At 36.4% G+C, this 25,752-nt stretch overlaps 1 protein-coding gene across 14 annotated transcripts in view; it reads right to left on the minus strand.

Annotated features, from left to right (window-relative positions):
• Positions 1-25,752, minus strand: part of PLEKHA5 (pleckstrin homology domain containing A5) — a 237,136-nt gene that overhangs the window by 88,419 nt on the left and 122,965 nt on the right. For 12 of the 14 annotated variants that reach the window (XR_002176670.3, XM_019936827.3, XM_073788982.1 and 9 more), the window contains exons 4-6: positions 5,200-5,283; positions 3,803-3,923; positions 1,269-1,373 (exon numbers count right to left, since the gene is read on the minus strand). The exons of 1 other annotated variant lie outside the window; for it this stretch is intronic. Coding sequence is in view for 11 of the 13 variants with exons in the window: in XM_019936827.3 (XP_019792386.1) it covers positions 1,269-1,373; positions 3,803-3,923; positions 5,200-5,283 (310 nt within the window). In the remaining 2 variants the exon portion in view is untranslated. Of the gene's footprint in view, positions 1-1,268; positions 1,374-3,802; positions 3,924-5,198; positions 5,284-25,752 lie in introns of those variants that run through there. One more of the 14 variants, XR_002176677.3, reaches the window with a different exon arrangement.

The following is a 25,752-nucleotide window of genomic DNA, read 5'->3' on the forward strand; positions in this document are numbered from 1 at the left end:
AATAAGAACAGCAATCATTTAAAATAAGGAATCCTATATCCTCTACAAAGCTCAATATCACACGGAGCTATTTCAATAGAATTTGGACTCAGAAAGTCTAGTTAAAAAAAACCTTTTAGCTTGGATAAGTTTAAATGTCAGATGGTTAAAATATAGTAAATGATCTTTAAGTAAAAATGAAAAGTTGGTATCCAAGTTACATACCCAATCAACTCAGTAAGAAATTGGCGAAACTAATCTGAATGGGAACTCTCTGGATTTTAAGTGGGTCTTCTGCCAATACAGTAGTTTAGTTGCCACCCAACTTTCAGACAGAACAAGGTCTAATGAATGTTTCGTAACAAAGTCATTATGAATTTTACTGAATATAATTATTAGGCCATCTGAAAGCAATTAGCAATATTTGACAGAATAAATTAACACTATCAATGGACTAATATTTAACTTGCTCTGCATCATCTGTATACATGTAGAATCAGAGAGACAGGACAAAGAAAGATAAAGGTCTTGAATGCCGAGTTATCTCAGTTATCTGGAGTTCATTTATCTGAAACCCAGCTGCAAACTAGAAAGCGAAAAAGAAAACAAAAGCCTCTGAGCAATCCAAATAGATGTCACCAAGTCCAACGTACATGCATCCCTACTAATTCCAAAACGTACAACAATGTTCCAAAAAAGCTTAGTTACCAGGTTTCCCAGGTAACACAACTATACAAACCCCAACTTATCAGGGTATCTGAGTGACCCATGCTTGATCAAACAAACAAAAGAAAGAAAAAACAGTATAGACACTTAACAGCGGTCTTGAGAGCACAGAAGCAAAAATCTGAAAAAATCAGAAAAATCTCAACTTATGATCAGATTTCTCTATAAATTAAAGCAGAGAAGTACATAATTCTACATTTCTTCAATGATTTTTATAGGATAGAAAAATGTGCAATACCTCTGTTTTTTTTTTTCCATTTTAAAAATATTTCTGCCTAGATAATTTTAGCATGCTGTTCCTAACATTTTCAGGCAGCATATATTTAATTTCAAATTCAGAAATACCTGCCCACCCCCGCCCACAATATCTCTAAGTAACATCCATTACTTTTTCCTTCTCCATTGTTCCCGTAACTCTCTCCATGGTAATAAGAAGTGAAGAATCTGGATGACCACTACAGTTCTTTCTCCACTCTATACAATTGTCTTAGGTGCCTTCGGCAGAAAAGGTCCCTTTTGATTCTGTCCTTTTTTCACATCAAATAGGAAAAAAAAAAAAATACCTGTTTATAAAGCCAACCTCGTCTGACCACAGGTGCATTAGGATTCCTTTTAATTGAATTTGATCTCTTTCCAAAATTATGAACTTTTTTTGAAGCCCGTGAAGTCTAAGGAAAAAAAAAAAAAAGCCCAACAGAAAATGTGGTATTAATGCCTAGATATTGAGTTTATTTTTCATCTTCAGAATTTTAATCTCTTTTCAGATTTCTCTGAAACTTCCAGGATTTAATCTGTTCAGATGAATTACTGCAATCCCACTTTTGTGTCTTAGTTGTTTCAAATGTAAGAATTCTGCACAAAGATTTTTCCTCCTCTAGGATATTACGGAAGGATCACAAATCTCTCTCCTTTAAAATCCGCGTGTACAATTTTTAAAAAGGCACAGTGTGTGGCATTACCTGCTAAATAGAAGGAACCTTGAGTAAAAATAATATTAACACATTTTAAAGAATAAACCAAATGACAGCACTTTTTGATTTATATCTGCATTTAATCGTGTTGCTCCAATTAAAGAAAGTTAACAGTGCCATGTCACAAGAGCAAATCTAACAGATAAAATAGAAACAAACATATCACATCAAGTCAAAACAAGACTGGAAGGATCTGCTTAACGTCATGTAGTGTTTTCTTCTTTACGGACAAACTCTGAACGTGGATAATACCAGACAGATGGTGTTTACCATATTCTTATAAGTACACATAATCTTTTAAAATACTGCTGTTGTTTATTGCGAACATTTTATCTTGGTGGGAATGATAGCAGTAACCAACAAACATAAAGACAAAGAAGCTGAATTTGAATTTCTCTATGAAGTAAGTAATATCAATTTATCTCTTATTTTTCAACTTATCTAGAATCTTTGGAAATCTAGCACATTACATTAGAATCTCCTTTTATGAGGCTTGTATCAGTACATAATAGAATTTTAAGGCCCGATATCAGCCATTTTGGGGGGATACATTTTAATTTACTTATGAACATATAATGCTTAAACACAGTACAAATCTCAAATGTTACAAAAAGATACAAAAGGACCAGTCTACTTCTCACCTCTGGACCCCAGCACCCAAACAACCCAAACACAACCCTGTGAGGCGACCGATACCACTGTGTATATATGTGTGTATCCATCTGAATAACTTTTCATAGTTATGGAATCTCTCTTTTTTTTTCTCAAATAACTGCATACATAACTCCTACTCTTCAGTATCCTTCTTTAATTATCATATAAATTACAGATATTATGCATGCGTGATAGTTTTCTGTGGTTGGATTTCTCATTTTCTATTTTGACTTCTGGGATTTATGTCATATTTTAGACAGCCCATCTGCATTCTGAGTTTATTTTAAAAAACCTCCACTGCTTTCTGTACTGCTTTTAGAGTTTTGTTTTTACCGCTTTAACACCTGATCCATCTGGAAAATTTTGGGTGTAAAGTGTGAGGAACGGCTCCAACCTTCTTTCCAGACAATGACTTACTGGCCCTCAACTGGTAAGTCATTTTTCTAGATTTTAATTAGTATAAATTTACAAGCATTATAATGCTGTGTTATCCTGCTAGTGTTTTATGCTAACAAGAATTAGAAATAATTTACATTATTTGAAAATTTATATTTACTTGTAATATCTGCAATATTTCATTTAAAAAACCTTACCAGGCATTTAAAATAGATAATTGTCTATTACCCATTTCTTTACAATAACCATAATTTACTATTACAATTCTTTTACTATTATAAAACACACAATTATGTTCTAAATAAAGAAAATTCTTTTATCATCCCTTGATTTTCTTGCTATCCTTAATTTAGGACCTGAGCATTAATGTTACGGCAACTATTTATTCAGATTTAGCAGCAGGTTTTCTACGAGTTTGAAGACATTTTAATATTAAAATTCTAAATTTAAAACATTAACGTTATGGTTTAAAGTACAAGAAGCAACAACTACAAACTTTTATAGACACACAAGTCTGGGATTAGAGGTTAAACAATTAACATTTTTGTTTCCGATTACAAAGAAAAACCACCCACTACTGTTTCCATGTGGCTATGGCACTTTTCACATCATGGGTTCTAAACACATCAGTCATCAAGCACAGTGGCTTGATGGGTTTCCCTTTAGCAGTAAGAGATTTTACATTTTAAAGAAACAGTATAATATGATAGAATATATATTATTCTAGGTATACTTAATAGTCAGAAAATGGGAGTTCTAGGCCATTATATTAACCTTCACCATTAAAACTTAAGTTGATTCAATAAACTTCCATTTTCTCACACAAACATCCATTACATGTGTAAAATTATTCCAAATCTGAACTCTACAATATTTAAAAAATCATTAAATTATTAAAATATAAGCTTACTACTTTATATTCTAAGCCACTGCTTATGTCAATTACCTCGAACGTAATTAGGTTCACATAATAATAAAAATGAAATGATTATTCTAAAACTCTAAGTCCATTAAGAGTAATAGATATTACCAATTATACCAGTTATCAGTAATTAACAGTAAGCAAAATAACTTACTCTGCCTACAGGGCTCACTGGATGCACCGCATAGTCTGAACTCATGTTATAGTTAGAAGCTTCGTTTATCATACTTATAGGTCGTTCCTTCTTTTCGTCAGATGTCATGGTTGCAACAGTCCTGAAAATATAATATGCCAGAACGCTAGAACTTGCTGTTTATATAAACTACTGTACAATAATATTTCCCTAGAGTGAACAATGCTGGTGTCTGACTTTTTCAAAACAGCTGGGTACTAGTTAGAGCTTAATAAGCTCCAGAGTTGGAGCTTAATATTTATAACTACTTTAAAAATAATTAAGCACAACTTAATATCATGTTTATTTTAATAAGCCTTAATACAGATATGCTACTTGGTCATCTAACTGGAACATTAAAAATTTAATTACAAGATTAGCGATTCTAATATTGAAAACAGTAACAATGATAGGGAATTCCGTGGCAGTCCAGTAGTTAGGACTCTGTGCTTTCACTGCTGAGGGCGCGGGTTCGATCCCTGGTTGGGGAACTGAGATCCCACAAATTAGTTTAATAATTTGACCAAGTTTACAGTTTTCCCTGACCTTGCATCCTGTGCTCTTGAGTTTACTATCTGTGTCTGACCTATTGTAAAAAGAGCTTCTGGAATTAAATTCCTCATGAAAAAAAAATTTAAGTCATGTTTCTATACCATACATAGTAAACAGACGGCATTCTGTTATTATACTTGACTGCAAATGTCCAGATAAGAAAACTGTTAAATTGTACTGTATTAAGTACGGATAACAGCAATTTCAACGCTAACCCCATTTTTTTAAAACATCTTTATTGGAGTATAATTGCTTTACAATGGTGTGTTAGTTTCTGCTTTATAACAAAGTGAATCAGCTCTACATATACATACATCCCCATATCTCCTCCCTCTTGCGTCTCCCTCCCACCCTCCCTATCCCACCCCTCTAGGTGGCCACAAAGCACTGAGCTGATCTCCCTGTGCTATGAGGCTGCTTCCCACTAGCTATTTTACATTTGGTAGTGTATATATGTCCATGCCACTCTCTCACTTCATCCCAGCTTCCCCTTCCCCTTCCCCATGTCCTCAAGTCCATTCTCTACGTCTGCATCTTTATTCCTGTTCTACCCCTAGGTTCTTCAGAACCATTTTTTTTTTTTTTTTAGATTCCATATTTATGTGTTAGCGTACGGTATGTTTTTCTCTTTCTGACTTACTTCACTCTGTATGACAGACTCTAGGTCCATCCACCTCACTACAAATGACCCAATTTCGTTCCTTTTTATGGCTGAGTAATATTCCATTGTATATATGTGCCACATCTTCTTTATCCATTCATCTGTTGATGGATACTTAGACTAACCCCATTTTGAACAGAGGCATTCCATGAAACACTTTACTTACTGTTCATTCACTACAAAAATACAATTGTCCTGTGATGGCTGTCCTGTGACTGGATGTTTACAGGTCACTTTCCTTTCATTATGGCTGGAAGAAAACAGAATAAGAGAAAATGTACATGCCATTACCACAAACTTTAAAAAAATATCCTGGTAGCAAAATAGCCATTTCTTTATAGCAACATTAAAGTTAGTGAATAAAGGAGATGCAATTCAAACCCCCAGGTGTTGACACTCCTACATAACCTTTTCTACTATCTACCGTGTGTACACGTTTGTGTAAATGTTACTTACAGTTTTACAGTACAGCTAGACTCACCACTCCCAACCCCATGCCCACCACCAGTATGACCTCAATTTGTTCTTCTATTGTATAAACAAAAGTAAGTTGATCTGACTCCACAATCATTGCATCTTACGTGACAGGTGGGCCACAGAAAAGTATGAGTATCCACCTACGTTCATTATTTAGTATACCAATCCAGGTACGTTACAGAAACCTAATGCCAAATTCATGACGGAAAAATAAATCTAACAGTACTACCAGATGGGCACTGACACATTAAAACATAGTACCACTGGAAGAGCAATAATTTATGGCGTTTTGGCTTCACAAAGGAATCTTTACATAAATAATGTAATGGGATTGATTTTTATGATACCTGAAGTATGCTATAGAAAAATGGAATCTGAAGGAGAAAACAAAAATCTTAAATGAAATGCACAAACAACACCACAAGCAAAGAAAAATCTACTTATTATGTTTGCTGAAAAAAAACCTGGTTTGATTAAAGAGTGACTATTTTTTGGAGAATAAGACCTTCAGCCTTCCTATTGTTTTCTAGAAATGAGAGGAGAAAAATCCCAAACTATTTATCTAAGCCAAAAATAACAGATGCCCCAAATAATATGCAGTATACATTTGATATACTAAAAAAAATACATCATTTGTAAACAAATATTTTTTTCCCGTTTAGTAACATACCACAAAGCGACCTGTAAGGAAGATCAATCATTGGTGTGCTAGATCTTAGAAAACTTACTTTCATTATGGAGGAAATTGTCAAGATGTTGTACTGAATACTGCTTTGTTAATCTTAAAAGATTATTACATGTGATCTGTATTGTAGGACATTTATAACCGCAGGCCACAAACTTTCTGGCAAACTTCAGATACTTAAGTTCCTTTTCCAAATCTGAACTTTCAGTAATATTATTTTTATTGGTTACTCAAGTACTGGAAACTTTATTAAATAAAACTAAAACCGTATAAAAGAAAAGGTATACAGTTAAAAAAAATTATATATTGACTATTGTGACAACGGAATGATTGCAAAAAAAAAAAAAGGAGCACACAAACATTCTTTTCCCGGAAAGTGGATGCTAGTTCAATGAAATTGACATTTTTATTGTCCAAGCACTTTTTTTTTTTTTTTTTTTTTTTTTTTGCGGTACGCGGGCCTCTCACTGTTGTGGCCTCTCCCGTTGTGGAGCACAGGCTCCGGACGCGCAGGCTCAGCGGCCACGGCTCACGGGCCCAGCTGCTCCGCAGCATGTGGGATCTTCCCAGCCCGGGGCACGAACCTGTGTCCCCTGCATCGGCACACCCTCAACCACTGCGCCACCAGGGAAGCCCTGTCCAAGTACTTTTAAGATCACAATGTCTTAAAGTAAAACTAACTAAATAAAAATCTTAGCATTCCATCTTAGTTAAAAGTTCAGTGACTAAAACCAATATGAAAAATGAACATATTTATGTTCTTTTACTTTTCCGAAGTACCCAATGTGTTTTCTTTTAATGTTATGATATTAAATTGACAGAAAAATTCATTTATTTCGAAGGATACTCTAACATGAAAGTCTTTTGCTGTTCTCTAACGAAAGAAATAATCTTTCCTACTATGTACACCTAATTGTAACATAAACACAGAAGTCCTCTGAAATGTTTATTTATTTGTTCTGACTTATATTTTAAATTACAGTCATTCAAGATTACTAGGTTTCTATAAAATCCAAATTCAGAAGACTGAGGTTTTATAGGCAATTAGTTTAGTTACAAAATTGTCATCTCCCATAAAACAACATACTTAGCAAATAAAAAATCAGAGTAATGTTTTCTAATCATTTTGTTAAAAATGAATTAAAATAAATTAAGAGTATGACAAACCAAAACATCAGCCAAACCAAATTCCAGTCTTAACTGTTGAAACGTCGTAATTTTCCACTACCTGATAGGATTGTCAATTCTCACTGCTCTTGTGCAAATCTATTTTTATACACATTTTTAAATTTCAAAACCATTCCTTCTTATTATGTTGGCATTTACACTTCATTTTTATACTAATCTTGCATTTTTAAGTACCGTAATGGTAAAGGATAAACATAATGTCTAAATTACAGAAACTAAAAATATGAGTTAAAAGCATACTGAGTGCCAATAAATGACAGCAATGTAAATGAAATCCAAATGAACCTTTGAAAACATAAGGAAAAAGCTATCTCTGTTAATGCACAGGATTCTTTTAGTGCATAATACATGAGTTCTTTAATACACACAGCAACTGGGCACTATGGGAGGTGGCTGGCCGAGGTATCATGTCATGACCACCTTCCTTGGTGCAAAAGAGGAGTGACTGCTTAGGGCCACGAGGGGGCAGGGAAGACAAGATTCCAGCCTTCAATTCTACCAGTTTGTCCCCAGCATTATTTACAAAGGGTGTCTTTTCATCCTACACTCGCCATCCTTTTTGTAGTCCAAAGGTTTTTTGGACTACAGACAAGCCTTTTGTCTGTCCTTTTTGGACAGACAAGCCCTCGATAACTGTTACTTACTTTTGTTATGCACTACAGGACTTTGAGCATATGTTGTCGTCATCAGACTACTGTTCAGTCACCTGTTTAAACCGTAACAGTTCATATTAACACGTACCCCCAAAACTATTTAAAAACTCATGTTATCCCACTACTCAGTATTTATTGTAAAAGAATAAAGTTGTGATTGCTCTTGGCTTTCGTGCTTCTGGTCAAGATACCCCTAATATGTCCAAAAACAAAAAATAGAGGAGAAAAGTAATTCTAATATAAAAGCTCCAGAGCAAGAGTAGCTACGTTTTTTTTGTTTTGTTTTGTTTTTTGCGGTCCGCGGGCCTTTCACTGTTGCGGCCTCTCCCGTTGTGGAGCACAGGCTCTGGACGCGCAGGCCCAGCGACCATGGCTCACGGGCCCAGCCGCTCTGTGGCATGTGGGATCTTCCCAGACCGGGGCACGAACCCGTGTCCCCTGCATCGGCAGGCGGACTCTCAACCACTGCGCCACCAGGGGAGCCCAAGAGTAGCTATGTTTTTAAGGCAGTATTCGAGAAGGTTTTTAAATAGTGACAGACAACACTTAAAAAACAAAAAAGGCTTCTGCTATTCCAGAGTTCAGGACTGAAGGAAATTGGTCATATTCAATAGCTGAATCTGAGGATCATGCTCTATCAAAGGCCCAGATAAAGGATTGAATCGATGCCATTTTTAGAAAAGGTTATCAAGAAATTGACACGTTGCAACACAAATTGCTTGTTCTTTGGCACTATGCCCTCTTCACTATTTATTACTAGACATTTAATCATTTACTGAAACTAGAAAATCAAATGAAAGACCTCCTTAATTCCAGCCTTTATGGAACTATTCCATTCAATAATAATTTGGTTTTAAAAGATATTAAGATGAATAAATCAGTGTGTGTATAAAATGGTATATTTCCACCAAATTATATAAAAAACAAATTAAAATGACATATCTACTGGAGATGGAACAGAAATTCATTACTCCCTTATTCTTTTTCAGATCTTATCTGTGAAGTGAACAATGCATCATGGAGGTAACTGTACCAGAAAACCTGGGCAGAGGTGTGCTGTTTAAGCAGTTCTGAGCTTTACATCAAAAGGGAATAAGCTGATAAACTACATGGCTCCTATAACCTATTTACGGAAACAAAATTTAGTGGGTTAGAGTCAACTCTAAGCGGCAGGTTCTGTTATATGAAGAGTAACTGAGACTGTGGGGCAGCGCTCTGAAGATCAGGGATGACGGGTGTCCATTTCCAGGCTTGCCGAAGGAAGACATTTTTTGGTTCAGTCCACGTTGCTAGTCTGCTCTCAGCAGGAGAGCAGAGGGAGGATTCCAACCAACGACGTCCCTAAGGAAACAACTCCCATACACTACAAAGATGCATAAAATGCACATTTCAAATATAAACCCCAATAAAATTACAGGTTTAGAAAGAGAGGAAAAAAGATGTCTGCTAATATGGTGTTTAAATTTTTTAGTATAATGATGAAAGTCAGGAACACTGACTTCAGTAACACTGAAGGAACTGTTTCACTCTTAATGGAGTGTTATTTCAAACTACGCAAGGTCAAAGATGAAGTATCTATTAACACAACTGACTGTGAACTGACACATTAAATCTGGTTATAAAACTCCTGTCATCCAACAATAAGGCCAAAACTTTACAACTTTTGTTGAGCGTAAATGTAAATTTTATATCAGATACTTATAAATAGGTAAAATACCCTCACAAGTTCTTTAAAACATCAGGATTCGTCTGATTTTTTTCAAAAATGAATATAGTACTGAGAGTACTAGATCGAAAAATTAAAATGAAAAATTAGAGCAATGCTGCATATAATGAATCAGTACAGCACATGGTATTATATTCTTTGAACCAAGCATGGAAAGGCGCTATTCCTGATTTAAAGATAAGAACATTTGAGATTTCAAGGAGATATTATTCATGACTGCATAATATATGGCAACACTGATTGGCTTGTCCTGTTTACTTAGGCATCTGCATAGTCCCCAACTGGCTGCTGTAGTCCCAAACATCACATGCAGACCATAGAGTCCAGAGGTGAAAATAAAGTCTCTGCTTACATATTCCTTTTCAAGAAATTTCCCAAGAGCTCCCTGGCCATCCTTGTCCAGGCTCTCATTAGCCAGACATATGCGTCTACGTCTAATTCAATCAATGGTAAGTGAACTCACACCATTCAAGATTCACAATTTTGTCTGTGGCTCACAGAGAGGAAAGTGAATAAAATGAGGTTATATTATAATAGCAAGGAAGAAGGAGAAGGGAAAGGCTATTAGCAAAGGAAACATTTCATTTTTCTTAGAGAAAGCAACTCACATAGGTTTTCAAAGAAAATACTGGTACTAGCATATTCAAAACTAGATTTTCCTGTTCTGTCGGATAAAATAGGAAAATGCTTTACCGGGTTATTCTTTTGTGAGGCTTTGGGAAGGTAAAGAGGGTGATTTAAGCTGAACTTTAGAAACTCTAGAGGTTTTATTTACACCCTCAGAAAAAAAGTTTTTTCCTTTGCATTGTTTTAATTAATTAATTTCAAACTTGAAATTAACTGACATATAACATTATATTAGTCTCAGGTATAGAAGATAATGAGTCAGTATTTGAATATATTGTGAAATGATCACAGTAAGTCTAGTTAATAGTTAACATCAGTCACCATACAGTTACAGAAATTTTTTTTCCTGTGATAATAACTTTTAAGATCTTAGCAACTTTCAAATATGCAAAATAGTACTATTAACTATAGTCACTATGCTGTACATTATACCCCCATGACTTATTTAGTTTAACACTGGAAGTTTGTACCTTTTGACCTCCTTCACCCATTTCACCCTCCCTACCCTTTCCCCTGCCTCTGTAACCATCCATCTGTTTTCTGTTATCTATAAGCTCTCTCTCCCTTTTTAAAGATTCTACATATAAGTAAGATCATAGAGTATTTGTCTTTCTCTGTCTGACTTGTTTCACTTAGCATCATGCCCTCAAGGTCCATCCCTGTTGTTGCAAATGGAAAGACTGCCTTCCTTTTTAATGGCTGAATAATATTCCATCGTGTGCATATGTACATGTATGTGTATGTACACACTACATCTTCTTTATCCATTCATCCACTGATGGACACTTAGGTTGTTTCCATATCTTGGCTATTGTAAATAATGCTGCAGTGAATGTGGGAGGTGGGGGGCAGTGCAGATAGCTTTTTGAATTAGTGTTTTTGTTTCCTTTGGATAAATACCCAGAAGTGGAATTGCTGGATCAACATGGGAGTTCTATTTTTAATTTTTTGAGGACACTCCATATTGTTTTCCACAGTGGCTGCACCAATTTACATTCCCGGTTCCCTTTTCTCCACATCATCACCAACTCTCGTTATCTCTTGTATTTCTGATGGCAGCCAATGTAACAGGTGTGAGGTGATAGCTCACTGTGGCTTTGATTTGCATTTCCCTGATGATTAGTATTGTTGAGCACATTTTCATGTGCCTGTTGGCCATCTGTATGTCTTCTTTGGAAAAATGTCTATTTAGACCCTCTGCCCAGTTTTTTTAACTGGATTTTTTTTTTTTTTTTTTTTTTTTTGCTATTGAGTTGTATGAGTTCTTTATATATTTGAGATTATTACTCCTTATCAGATACATGATTTGCAAATATCTTCTCCTATTAGGTAGGTTGCCTTTTCATTTTGTTGATTGTTTCCTTTGTTGTGCAGAGGCTTTTTAGTTTGATGCAGTCCCACTTGTTTATTTTTGCTTTTGTTGCCTTTGCATTTGGTGTTAGGAAAATTTTTTTAATGTTTTGGCCATTAATAACTATATACTGGCTACTTCTTAGTACTGCAGTTCTCCCCGGGAGTACTTGTTTTTGTGTTTTTTTTTTTTTTTTTAAATACCTTTGCTTCACGAGTAACACCAATGACCGCTTTACTACAAAATCCACTCTGTTTTTTAATTTAAGAAATAAATATTGAAATTGCTAGTAACATTGTCAATAACAGCCAATAATTCTTCTGAGTAATACATTAGACAAAACAAGGTTTATTAGGTAGTGTTTTATATGTGTATCCATGGCAAGAAGGTTGAAAATTTATCCACTATGCACAAACAAAATATGTTATTTTAGAAAACTCTGTCCCACAGAAGAGATTTTGGTTGTCTCTTATTAAATTCAGCTGCAAACCCATTTGTATGATTTGCTCAGAATCATGTATTTCCCTTATGGGAGAGAAAGAAGGATTTAATTTAGTCTAAGAAAAATAGGATATCATAGTGGTTTGGCAATTCTTTTTGCAACCCTGGTAGAGAAGCCACCATCATGACTTGGACTTTTACAAGGGCCCAACCCACACAAGCTGCCACATACCCACAATGTGGACTGGAGCAAGGCAGAGAGATGTGGGGATTATGGAAGCGACTGTATTTCTCAAATTTAGGTAGAAAACCAGACAGCAAACAGCTCAGATGTTCACTGACAACTCTTCAAGATCCTTCCACTCAAACCAAAAAGAATATTGTACATTCTCAATTTGGCCTTGGTTTCATTACACTATCAGACAATTATACTTTTCAACTTACTTTAAAATTGAAGAGTTTTGCAAACTATTACATATAGAATGGATAAACAACAAGGTCATACTGTATAACACAGGGAACTATAATCAATATCCTGTGATAAAACATAATGGAGAAGAATATATATACATATATGTGTGTATAACTGAATCACTGTGCTGTACAGCAGAAATTAACAACACTGTAAATCAATTATACTTCAGTTAAGAAAAAGAAAAAAGTTGAACAACTTTTATCAATAGAAATCGTAACGCTGCATGTTACCCTCTGAGACTCAGTCTCAAATTAGGTTTAAAAAACATGTTTGTAGCAGTGATTTAGTTATTAAATATTATTTTTATTTTCTAGTTATGAATTCCACAATTGGTTCTATGGTGGTCCAGGGTAAATTTTAAAATATTGTTAAATGTAAAGTTGATTAATGTCCTATGCAGATAACTATTTAAATTCATTTTCCTTTAAATAAAAAGGAGAAAAATGTTATGTTAAAATCTGACTACCACAATGACTGACTCTGCAATTTATTTATTTATTTATTTATTTATTTATTTGCGGTACGCGGGCCTCTCACTGCTGTGGCCTCTCCCGTTGCGGAGCGCAGGCTCAGTGGCCATGGCTCACGGGCCCAGCCGCTCTGTGGCATGTGGGATCTTCCCGGACCGGGGCACGAACCCGTGTCCCCTGCATCGGCAGGCGGACTCTCAACCACTGCGCCACCAGGGAAGCCCTGCAATTTATTTTTAAACTGGAGTATGGAAAATTATGCCTACAATTAAAAGCAGTGTCTTAAGAACAAAAGAAAACACTAAAAGTGCCATGCCTTTTCTTGAGAGAAACTGAATTCTTGAGCCTTAGTTTTGTGGAGAAATAACCATTGAGTCAGCAATCTAGAAGACTGTAATTTTTTTTCTTTGCAAAACATGTAAAGTATATATTTCCTTTCCCCACATTTAGTTCTAAATGCCATTTGCCTTTAACGTAGAGCTAACTGCTTCCAGACATCCTGCTCAAACCTCAGTGATTCATTTACCCACATCTACAAATTCTCCCTACACTCTTAACCCTTCATAATCTATCCTCTCTCCTCTCATCATTCAGGAAATGGATTGGCTCAGATTTCTTGGGGGAAATGAAGGACTGAACAGGTGTGAGGGCCTCGATGATCCTCGCTCCCAACAATAAACATTAAAATCATCACCTAAATAGTAATCACCACGTGAAGTCACACTCAGTACTGCTCACACACTCCTTCTGTCGCACCCTACACTGGAAACCTGACCATCTATCCTCACACAGACCCTCTGAGGTCTGCATTACTATCTTCACTTTACGCGTGAATAAACTGAGGCTCACAGCATTTATGAAGGTGTCTGTCAGAAGTCACATGGAGACGTGGTCCCCAAGGTTTCAGTTGTGCCCTGTTTAGTCCCCCTTCCCCCCCTTTCAACAGCTGCCCCTTCCTTGACTCATCTCAGCCAGTGGGACTTCTACATTCTGCCCTACATCTTCTCCCAATGTAACAAACACAGCACAACACAACACAATCCTTTCCTTGGAGGTCCTTCCCTCTTGCACAGACCATGGACGTGTATCCTCCCTCTTCTCCTTTCTGTCTCATTGCTTAGCATCACCCCAAGACTATTTCTATCTGAAGCACAGTAATGAAACCTGTTCTGATTCAACTTAATTGTAAACCCAGTATTTCTTTTCCATCTTCTTATTTTCTAAGGCTTTGCAATCATTTTCCACGCTTAGCTACTCAGACAACATTATCACAACATAATTGTAAATGTAACCTCACATTTGATTATCGGTCCCAAAGAATTTAAGTACAAATAACAACAACAGTAAAGAATGGGCTTTACAGAATCACCCAACAGGAACAGAAAACTTGCTTTTTCCGCTGGGAAAATAGGAGTATGATGCAATGCTGCAAGAGTACAAAGCTGAAAGCATTATTATAGACTAGGAACAAAATAAAGAAAAAAATAAAAAATTCAAAAAATGAGACATAAATTCATGTGTTTTAGTTTTTTGTATTTACAACTAATTTCTAAATCATCTTCTGAAAAAACCTTCCTGAATAAAACCAATATGCTCATTTAGAATCTACAAAATAAATTTTACAATAGATTTTAAATAATTTTGGAAGTAGTGTAAGAATAATTCAATTAACACCATGCTAGTTACGAACAAAATGTACCCAGCACGTTAATAACTGTTATCCATCCTGAGTGTTATGGGACAGCTACACTTTAGATCACTTAATAAATTACATTATACACAAAAATGCTTAAAAGAATTTAGATAATTCTCTCACTTGGAAGCCATATAAGTGATTCTTAAGAAGCTTTTAAATGGGAAGGTTAAATGACACTTTATGGTTAAAACAGAAAAATGCTCTTAGAATGTACAAGGTAATCCACCAGAGTAATTTTCTGTCAAGCACTCAAGAATCAAGTGACATTTCTGGATGCTACCCAGAAATTACCCTATGCAAGCAGACAGCTAATGGCATCTCCATCACTGCCTTACTCTAGGCTCTTATGTCTCCCAGGCTCTTAACATCCAAATCCAACTCATTTTAATCAGGATATCTCCCCTTTAGACCATCCTCACTGAGCCTCAACTTCTTTCTGTAAAACAGGAACCAAAACCAAAACCACAACAAACTTTACTCCATGGGGCTTTGTAAAGGATCAAGTACCTGGTAGCACCACCATCCATTACCTAATGAAGCCCTCACTAAACAGTAGCTAAACTTGAATGTGCAGGCAGAGTTAGCTTTCCTGAAAAGAAGTAAGATTATGTCACACCCTTGCTTTAAAAAGTTGCTGGCTCTCTGACCTATCTTTAATGTGAAGTACAACTAATCTAAGGTTAAAGCTTACTATTGAATGATCTATGTAAGAAGTCCTTGTAAAACCAAACAACAGAGTAAAAATGATCACAGGGTGTATTTTAGAGGTTTCAAAGAATACTTACTTGAAAAATTACAGTCACTTGTATTAAAAAAAACTATTAATTACAAAAATCTAATGGAGTTTTAAAATAAAACTAAGCAGAACTCCAACTTGGAAACATGTTAGTAGTCAGAAATATTCTTGGCATTTAAAAGCAATAATGTGGCATTAAAATATATATATAACCTAGAATTTCATTAATTCAGACAACTCTGCTAGTCCCTAATGAACGCTAATTAGTAATGTTTTATTGTAACATGCATTAAATGTAAGTTTACTATACCACTGGGAAGGAAGCAAACAACAAATTAGAAAAAGAGGAATTTCAACACCATCTCTTTTGCTTTTGTGGGTGGTTATACACTACTTTAAAAAGTTAACCTAATTCTAACCTACACTTAAATAACCACACAGTTGCAAAAAAGATCCAATTATTTTATTGTAGATGAAACATTCTTCCCAACAGAATCAAGCTGACACACTGAACAGCTCAATTCAAATAGAAAAAAAAAATCAGTCATCACTGAATTTTACTATCCTTCATTGCATATTTTTAATCATTTTAATATTGCATGAGCTTTATCTAAACAACCACTTCAAGAACAAAAAGGGAGTTACTAATAAGTCAAATGATACCTTTATGCAACAAAGAGTTTGTTAAAAAACAGTACTTTCTTTCAAAATGGCTGTGTTTTTGTGTAACTTATATACTTTCATTCATTCAATATGAGACAGGCACTGATGATACACAGCCTTAACAATGTTATACATAAACAAACAGGAGGAGTAATATAACCAAAAACGAAACACAAAGGGGAGGCAGATTAGGGACTGATCTTGCTTAGAAAGGGGAAGAGCGCGGAAGGTGGCGCAGAAGTGGCTGCCATTTGAACTGAGCCTCCATGAATCAGCAAGAATATTCGGATGTGGCCAGAGTTTAGCACAGATTGAAGGGATGGGGGCACAGAAATGGGGCTGAAAATCTAGGCTTTGAGTGAAAATATATTTACATATAAAAATTTTATTATATAAGTTTTGAAGCAATGTATTTGCTCCATTCTTAGGTTCTTTGTCACTTCAATTTCAAAGGAATATATGTATTTTTAACTCTGAAAAGGTCCAAATAATAATGCACTTATGTGACACACACAGCACTTTAACTAAGGCTCAGTTTAGTCAGCAAATCATTATCCCCAAGTACTGAGAGATTTCTCACTTACAGATGAGGTAGGAGTTGGACAGAAATCTGACTCAGAATACCAGGGCAGGGCCCACTTCCCACGGCAGAGACCGAGACACAGTGAGCAAAGCCGGCAATGAACTCCAATGGCCACTGTAGGCCGCTGCGATGGCCGCATTCTACTCTGGAGACACTTCCTTCGAACAGAATGCAAGGCCACGGCATGCTATTAGTTGCTTAGATAACTAGTAGGTGTTCATCATCCCAGAAAAGATGAAATCTCTCTAATACAGGATCAAGATATTCTCCTCACTCATTTCACTTGCTTCATCAATCCACTTATTCATGCTCAAATATTCATTAAGCATCTATTAAGCACAAGGTTTTGTACTGTCCCTACTAGGAAACAAAAATATAGTTCAAGACTATAACGGGCTTAAAGAATTACTATTCCATCTGAGTTTACTAATTAAGCTAAATTTCAAACTTGAAGAATACAGCAATTATATTTTACCATCAGGCTTCAGTTTTGGTGGAAAGAGTTCCTCAAAGCACACCTTATTCACTAGAAAACAGACAAGCACTTTATCCCCAGTGCTTTAGACTTGAGTCAGACTTTTAAGTCAATTTCAGGTTATCCCTCCCTCCCCCCTCAACAAGCTCTGCTCATCCTCCCTTCTTTTGTGTTTTGCCAGACTTAATTTCCTGTTCATACAAGAAAGTTTAAGTAGCTTGTCTTCACTTGAACTTTAATAGCGTTTAGGCCAATGACCTCTGATGTCATAATGCTTCAAAAACATCTTTGTTTAGAATGTATACTGACTATATATCAATTCATCATTACTACAGTAACTTACTGATTAAGTTTAAAATATAGGCTATTTTAAAACCATGTTAAAATATTTTAGGTAGATTTGAGATAAATTTTACAGGGAATAAAAATATTGATGAATTCTCTATATACTTTCTAGCTCTCAGCAGAATTTTCAGCTGAAAATTCTGCAGCTTATGGGAAAAATTGTGGATCTTGAATTAAGACTGTCAAGTCAAATAAAATAAAGTTGAAACCCTACTTCTATAACCTGTGCTTCTAAATATAGAAGAAATACAATGTATTAGGAGTCATAATAAGGCAATTATTGATATCTTCGCACATTTGCATATAAACGACTGATTTAGATCACTTCCTTTCAGTACCTATCTTACTCACTTAAAAAATATGTACAAATAGTCTTATTCTTTAATTGCTTCAGAAAATTCATGTGAAAATATTTACATTTATTAAGAATTTTCGTATTGTCTTTTCTTCAACTAGATTTACACGTAAAAAGTGCCTGTTCTTTAAGAGAAAACTTTATTGGAAAATTCCTCTAAAAGACCTTGAAATCACAAGGCTGCTACTGAACCTGCAAGAAAAGAATTATGCCAGAAATGACAAAGCATAAGGCTTTAAAGGCTTCAGTTTATACTATATAGTATGAAATTAAAATTAAAATATCATTCATCCACTCAAAATGAAGGGGAAAAAAAACCCAAAATAGCCACACACACACACACACACACACACACACACACACACACAACTTACCCAACATAGCCTACTTCTTAAACTAATGATTTCAAAACAACTAAATCAATTCATATAGTGCAATTCAAAGAGACATGAATTAAAATTGCTAATAAGAAATCTTTAAAGGCATGTTGCCAGCCTTTACAATCAAAGGCAGTAGTAATTTAATTACTTTAAATGCCAAAATATCGTCTATAATAATCTCCTGCCGTTATATTGCTCTTAAATTTTAGGTAAATGAGGATTCCTATTTTGAGGATCTTACTTTGTGAATTCCTATTTTGAATCACATTACCAGATAATTAAAGAATTAAATAACTAGCAGCTTCAGCTGTTAATTAATTTAGACTAGTAATATACTTTTTAATAAAAGTATTATATAATGAGTACTGTTTGCATCTCCTCCAAAGGAACTTCTGAGAATTATTCATTTGGCTCTAGTGAAGGGGGAAAAAGAAAAAATCAAGCTTCTCCTCTGAAGAAGTTAAACCAATAAACAAAAATCTTTAGGCTTTCAAGCAATTTGCAACTACTGTGCATTTATGCAACTTCAAGTTAAGGAGAGACCAAAAGGAAGATTACATCTTAAAATCCTCAAGTCATTTGAAAAGCCTAACAATGCATTTACATTTCTACAAGAATACAATACTTCAGTTATAGAAATATTTATAATATGTAAATCCTTTGCACTGGGTACTGTGCCTGGCACTAGGGCTACAAAGATTACTTATCAGAGGATCATTAACTGAGAAAAAAAGGACTACCACTCATCTAGCCATCAGCTATTTATTATTATACATGAAAGTAACAAGGATTACTCACCAGCCTCCATCAAAATCACATTCGTAAACAGACATTCAACTACAGGCAAAAGGGGATACTGGAATAAAAATCACACTCCACTGCTTTGTCTTTGAGCTGCTCCCAAATGAGCGCTGTGAGGACTGAGCACTCAGGAAATGCACTGTGGCTGCCGGCCAGCCTGCCACTCTGCCAGTCTGACACCAGACTGACGTCACGCACCAGTATGTCATTGCAGCTGCAAACTGAGGCAGCTTCTCCAGAGGAGTTTGTTGTGATTATGCATGCCTTCCAGCCATGAGAGTAAAATATGATTTCAATTCCCTTAAAGTTGGCACATAGCACAGGGAGAAGTACCAGCATATGTGGCTGCAAACAGCTCGTGAAGAATGTTCTGGGAGGAATTTTAAATAACCTTAGCTCTTCACAGATATTTTCTGTTAAAACTGTAAGCAAACCTATTTAAATGATTCCTTTAAAAACATTTTTTTTGTTGCTATTGTTTCCAAAGTTGATTCATACTTATTTCAAAAAATTCTGCCAATAAAAGGTATAAAGAAAGCTAAAATTGCCTGCAGTCCCACCACCTAAAAATGATAATAATAATGATAATAATTAATCACTTATTATGTCAAGCACTTTACAAACTCATCTGAGCCTCAGAACCCAAAGATGTAGGTTCTGTAATGATCTCCCTTTTCCTGAAGAGAATGAGGCACAGAGTAGTTAGGGAACTTGCCTCTGGTCACAATGCTAGTAAGTGACTTTGCAAGACTTCAAAACCCATACATCTGATCACTAAGTTATACCAACTAGCAGTAAAGATAACAGCTGTTAACATTTTGGTGAACATTCTTTTAGACCAGAGTTTGTGTGTATATAAACACATATTTATTCAATATAAGGAAATCAAACTATATATGTTGTTTTACAACCCGCTTTTTAAATTCAACAAATGCCATGGGCAGCTTTCCACGTCAGTAACTACATCCCTAACTTTTCTTTTTTGATGGCCGCACATCACAATTCCCCAAACCTGATTCCTACTGGACACTTAAATTTTTTCTTATAAATAGTGCTTAATGTATATCACGGTCTAGACACCTTTGTACTTTTCTGTATTTAGCTGTGTAGGATAATTCTTAGAAGTGGGATGGACAGGTCAAAGCATGTGCATGTTTTCAATATCCGCATGCTCCGCCCTCCAAAAAGAGGTAACAATTTATATTTATACCTCAGTGCATTAGATTTCTCCTTTCCCACATACTGGGTATTGACAATTACTTTCCTCTGCAAATCTAACAGAAAATACGGTTATAATTGTGTGTGTGTGTGTGTTTTATTTATTTATTATTATTATCTTAAAAATTTATTTCATTTATTTATTTTTGGCTGCGTTGGGTCTTTGTTGCTGCACGTGGGCTTTCTCTAGTTGCGCTGAGCGGAAGCTACTCTTCGTTGCGGTGCGCGGGCTTCTCATTGCGGTGGCTCCTGTTGTTGCAGAGCATGGGCTCTAGGTGCCCGGGCTTCAGGAGTTGTGGCTCGCAGGCTCTAGAGCACAGGCTCAGTAGTTGTGGCGCACGGGCTTAGCTGCTCTGCGACATGTGGGATCTTCCCAGACGGGGGCTCGAGCCCATGTCCCCTGCATTGGCAGGCGGATTCTTAACCACTGTGCCACCAGGGAAGTCCTGTGTGTGTGTTTTAATTGCAAGTGAGGTTAAACCTTTCTTCATATGCTTATTCACACAGGAGGCAGTCTACCTAATGGCCACAAGCACATAGGCTCTGGAGTCAGAAGACTCCAAGTTCAAGCCCAGCTCTTCTTCTCAATAGTTTTCTGACCACAGGCAAGTTACTTAGCCTCTCCATGCTTCAATTTCCTTACATGGAAAATAAAAATAACACTTTAATCCTCATGGGATTTTTGTGAGAATTAAATGAGAAAAACCATGTAAGAAATTGGAAAAGTGCCTACCACATAACAGGTGTTTGATTAAATGTTAACTCATATTTAATGACCGACTCTATTTCTTCTGCATTTCATGCCCTTCAACCAAAATGGTGACTCTTAACAAGAGTACGGACAAACCATTTTACAAAACGTACTGGAAATATCCTGTTAGAATGCTAATGACATAAAAATGTGCAGATACATCAAAGTAAGTTGTCTTACAACTAAATTTAGCATGTAACATAACTGGAGCCGAAACACTCCTTTCATAGGAAACTGCTATAACAAAAATTTAAAATAGCATTCCAAGTTGAGAAAACAAAATTGTTTCATCATGTAGCTTGAAATATAGACAAGCAAGCCGACACAGTTTGCTATAACCAGAAGGGTTTGCATATGTTTTAGAAAAGTAATCAGTCATTCATGGATCTGTCCTATTTTTTTTTTTCAAAGTGAAGGTTTTCCTAGCCTCAATTAGTCTCTGTTTAAACTTCTCACACTAAAAAGGAAAACAAAACCCATTCTTGAAAACGTCAAAGAGAAGTCAACAAAATAACTTTTGCTATAGTTCTAAAAGCAAAGGACAGCCCCTTTTAAATGACACAAATCATAACAATGTTTAAGCAGAATATTTGAAGGTTAAAATGTAGTAAGCCTATTATATCTACTCCAAACCAATGTGACCTTGTGTTATGTAAGTCTTCAACTGTTCACACCATCAGGACAGTTTTAACAAAACACTTTTAAAATGAACTAAGAAGGAAGTTGTATGTTATTCTAGCAGATCTGGTTTAGGTGCAGTCACTGTTGTATATGCTATAAAATTATCCCATCTGAAGGCAAACATTTCTGTAATAAAATGGCAGCATAATATGTTTGCAGAATCACAGTGGCATGGTGGTTCTGTATATGGCTGCCAGGAGAAAAACAATAATGGAGCAGCAGAGATCTGTAAAGAGACTCTGAAAGATTACCAGGGTTACCGAGAACTAACAAGTCGACCAGTGTTTGGTTTATGAAATTACTAGCACCCTGCACTATTTCTCAAGGACCTGGGAGGCTCAGGTCCTTCCACCCACCACCCACAGTTTACAGGACCTCCACAGGTAAAACAGTGTGGTTGAGCAAGGAACATAAAAGAGGGAATAAGATAAGGCCCCTCCTCTCAAGGTCAGAACAGTCTGGAATTGACAGTTTAATAGGGAAGACAGAGCTATAAACAGATCATTATAACATAACCTGATTTGCAGAGCACAGAAGAGGAAGTGGCTAAATGCCTGGGGGAAGCTGGAAAAGACTTAACAACGTACAGTAAATGACAGCTGACCTACTTCAAGAGGAGATTTCAGTTAGAGGTAGCAGTAGTTGTGAAAGCACAAATTTAAGATGTAATCTAAATTTTACACCTACGAAAGGTGCCCAATTAACAGAGAAACTATTCATTTAAGGAAAAAAAAAAAAAAGCATACCAACAGGACAATTCTTACAGGTGCCTCGTGAGATTCTGCCCTGCTTCCCCCAAAGTCAGGGATGGCTAGTTTAGCTTTTTTGATTCTGCCCAAACAACATTTTTAGGAAAGGAAGCTGAGGTAGATCGTGGATGTCTGCCGCATTACTCTGTCAGAGCTAATGAACTTCTTTAAATCAGTAGAGAATCCTAAATCTCAATTAATCCTGATTCTCTTTCCATGAATCTCTACACTACAGGGCAGGAACCATGCTTTGTTAAAAAGCCACAGAAAAAAAGTCCAGTGAGGGCCTCCAAAACATGTACCACCAAACAATGTGCTTCCGGACGTTCTTTAGGGCTCTTGGTGATAATGACTGAGGATGCAGTTGTGGTAACTGTCATTTTCCCGTTCTTGGTTACTTCGCTTCTCAGTGGCATTTAAAACTCTTGCCCACTCAGTTCTTAAAAATGCCACCACTGACCCTGAATTATGTGACCTGGTTCCCCAGCCTTCACTTTGCAAAACAGGCATGAATCCAAACGACTCAATCCAGCACCCAACTGTCTCTATAATTTGGTGCCCATTTACTCATCACTAATACCCAAAGCGGAAGCTCTTTTAATGGGTGAGAAACAGATCCACCGATGTCTTTTCCATACTGTGTCTCACAGTGCTGGATGACACAAAGTGCTCAAATGTCCCATCACTTGATTACTGATTTTTATCTTCGAGGTCACTTAATTAATGCAGATCTTTCAGGTCAGAAAAATATTAGTGCAGCGAGAAGGCCACAACCACATATTTCGGAGGTGTGTTTCTTCTGACACTACCAGGCAATTAACTTTGGCACAATCTACCTGGAGATAGCGTCAGGGCCCACAGGCTCAGCTCCACAAACTGTCCCCCCAGCCCCATCCCAGCCCCACCCAACTTTAGATACCACTGGCTATAAATGGAGGTTCCCACAGCCCCCTTCTCAGGTGTGACTGATTAGTTTGAGTGGCTCACAGAACTCACAGAGTTACTTACATTTACCAGTTTATTATAAAGAATATTATAAAGGATACAGATAAATAGCCAGATGGAGAGGTACACAGGTACATACTTTACAAAGGTAAAGTAAGAATACGGCTAGACTCCTTTTCCTTTCTCCCAAATTTCCAAATTAATTCGTCTTGGCATATCAACCACCATATCTTCATGACTTAAAAAAGAAACATCAAGGTATCAATTTACAAAAGGAAATTAAAAATACAGTCGTCCCTCAGTATCTGTGGGGTTTTGGTTCCAAGACCCTCATCCCTCAGATACCAAAAGTCATGGACGCTCAAGTCCCTCATCTAAAATGACACAGTATTTGCATATAACCTACACGCACAGCCCCTAGCATACTTTACACCATCTCCAGATTACTTATAATACCTGATACATTGTAAATGGTATGTAAATAGGCAAATTCAAGCTTTGCTCTTTGGAACCTTTTGGAATTTTCGCCCTAAATATTTTTGATCCAGTTAGTAGAATCAGTGGATGCAGAACCCTTGGATACAAAGGACTGGCTATAATTCACAACTATGGTGTCTCACATCCTCATTATCTTCTGTTAAAAGGTGGCAATCAGGTAAAGAGTAAATCTGTCAACTCACAGAAATCAAACACTCACACCCAACGATAGCCTGAGAGACAATCCAAATGTCCCATGAACTTAGTGCACGGACAGGTAACCGCTACATCAACTGAAGTTCAGCACAGAAACCAACTCAACACCACTAAGGAAGACAATCACGGTGAGCGCTGGAGTCATCCTCACTTGACTCTGATGTAACAGTGCAGATATTCTCCATTCACTACACAAAAATGTTCAAGGGTTGTTCCACACTACCAGCTGGGTTTTCTACTAGTGCTAAAATTTCATAACACAGCAAACCCTTGGAAAAAGTAATTGGAAGAGCTGAATGATTTAAGAATCAGATTAATCCACAAACACCTGCTTAGGAAGGAACCAATTGTAATGAAAAAGTCCTTCATACCACTAGAGTCTTCTTCCCCAGGGAGTGGTAGCTACTAAATATACTTGCTTACTAACAGGACAAGGAACCTTCTAATTTGAAAATATCCAGTTCTCAGGTCATTGATGACCAAGCTGGCCCTTAAAGGCCAGTTTAATAAGATACTGACTCAGCCATCATATAATCCCTTTAATTTATTTCTTCCAATCCTTTTTTTTTTTTTTTTTTTTTTGGTGGTACGCGGGCCTCTCACTGTTGTGGCCTCTCCCGTTGCGGAGCACAGGCTCCGGACGCGCAGACTTAACGGCCATGGCTCACGGGCTCAGCCGCTCCGCGGCATGTGGGATCTTCCCGGACCGGGGCACGAACCCGTGTCCCCTGCATCAGCAGGCGGACTCTCAACCACTGAGCCACCAGGGAAGCCTTCTTCCAATCCTTTTAAAATTCTTTCCACTTCTTGTGTGAGATTGCTAGCCATGACTTCCTCCTTGCGAACTCTGTCATAATTTGTGTATCTCACCAATTTACACCTTTGGTCCAGCTCAAATGTCACCTCCTTGGAGAGATTTCCCCCAATTTCCCTCACTCAGGTAGCTGCAGTAATACATATCACAAACAGTTAGCATGACCAACAAAATGTGCAGTCATACACACCTATATCTCAAAGGATCTGTCAGTAAAGATGTTTGTCAACTAGTCTGAAAAATAAATAGAACATATATACTCACAGAAAGTGGACTAACTCTAATAAGCTTACACATCTATAAAACCAAATACAAACCAAAGTAAGAGATAAAATCTAAAAGGCAGCAATGATGTGGGCATTAAAACCGATCATCTTTCTTCCCTTTCACGACTAGCAAATGACATCTCAACTTCGGAGCTACAGGTGAAATGTCTGGTTATGTTTATACCTCCTTTGAATATCTAAACTCCCAAACTATCTCTGGGTGCTTTTCACTTGATAGGGAAAGAAATGGATTCTGAGTAGTCAATTTTTTGATAGGCTCTGGCATCTTTACCTATATTTTAACTGCAACCATTTCAATTCTAGAAAAATTCCAGGTAAAAGTGTATGTGCACAACAAGTAACGTCTGAAAACTTTGCTAATTTTGTACTTTAACGTCCAATGGTAACTAATAAAAAATTAGATTTGGAAATAATAAAAGATAATCTTAAATTCTAACATAATAAAGAAATTCAG

The sequence above is a fragment of the Tursiops truncatus genome, chromosome 11 (genome assembly GCF_011762595.2).
Source record: "Tursiops truncatus isolate mTurTru1 chromosome 11, mTurTru1.mat.Y, whole genome shotgun sequence".
NCBI classification, from domain to species: domain Eukaryota; kingdom Metazoa; phylum Chordata; class Mammalia; order Artiodactyla; family Delphinidae; genus Tursiops; species Tursiops truncatus.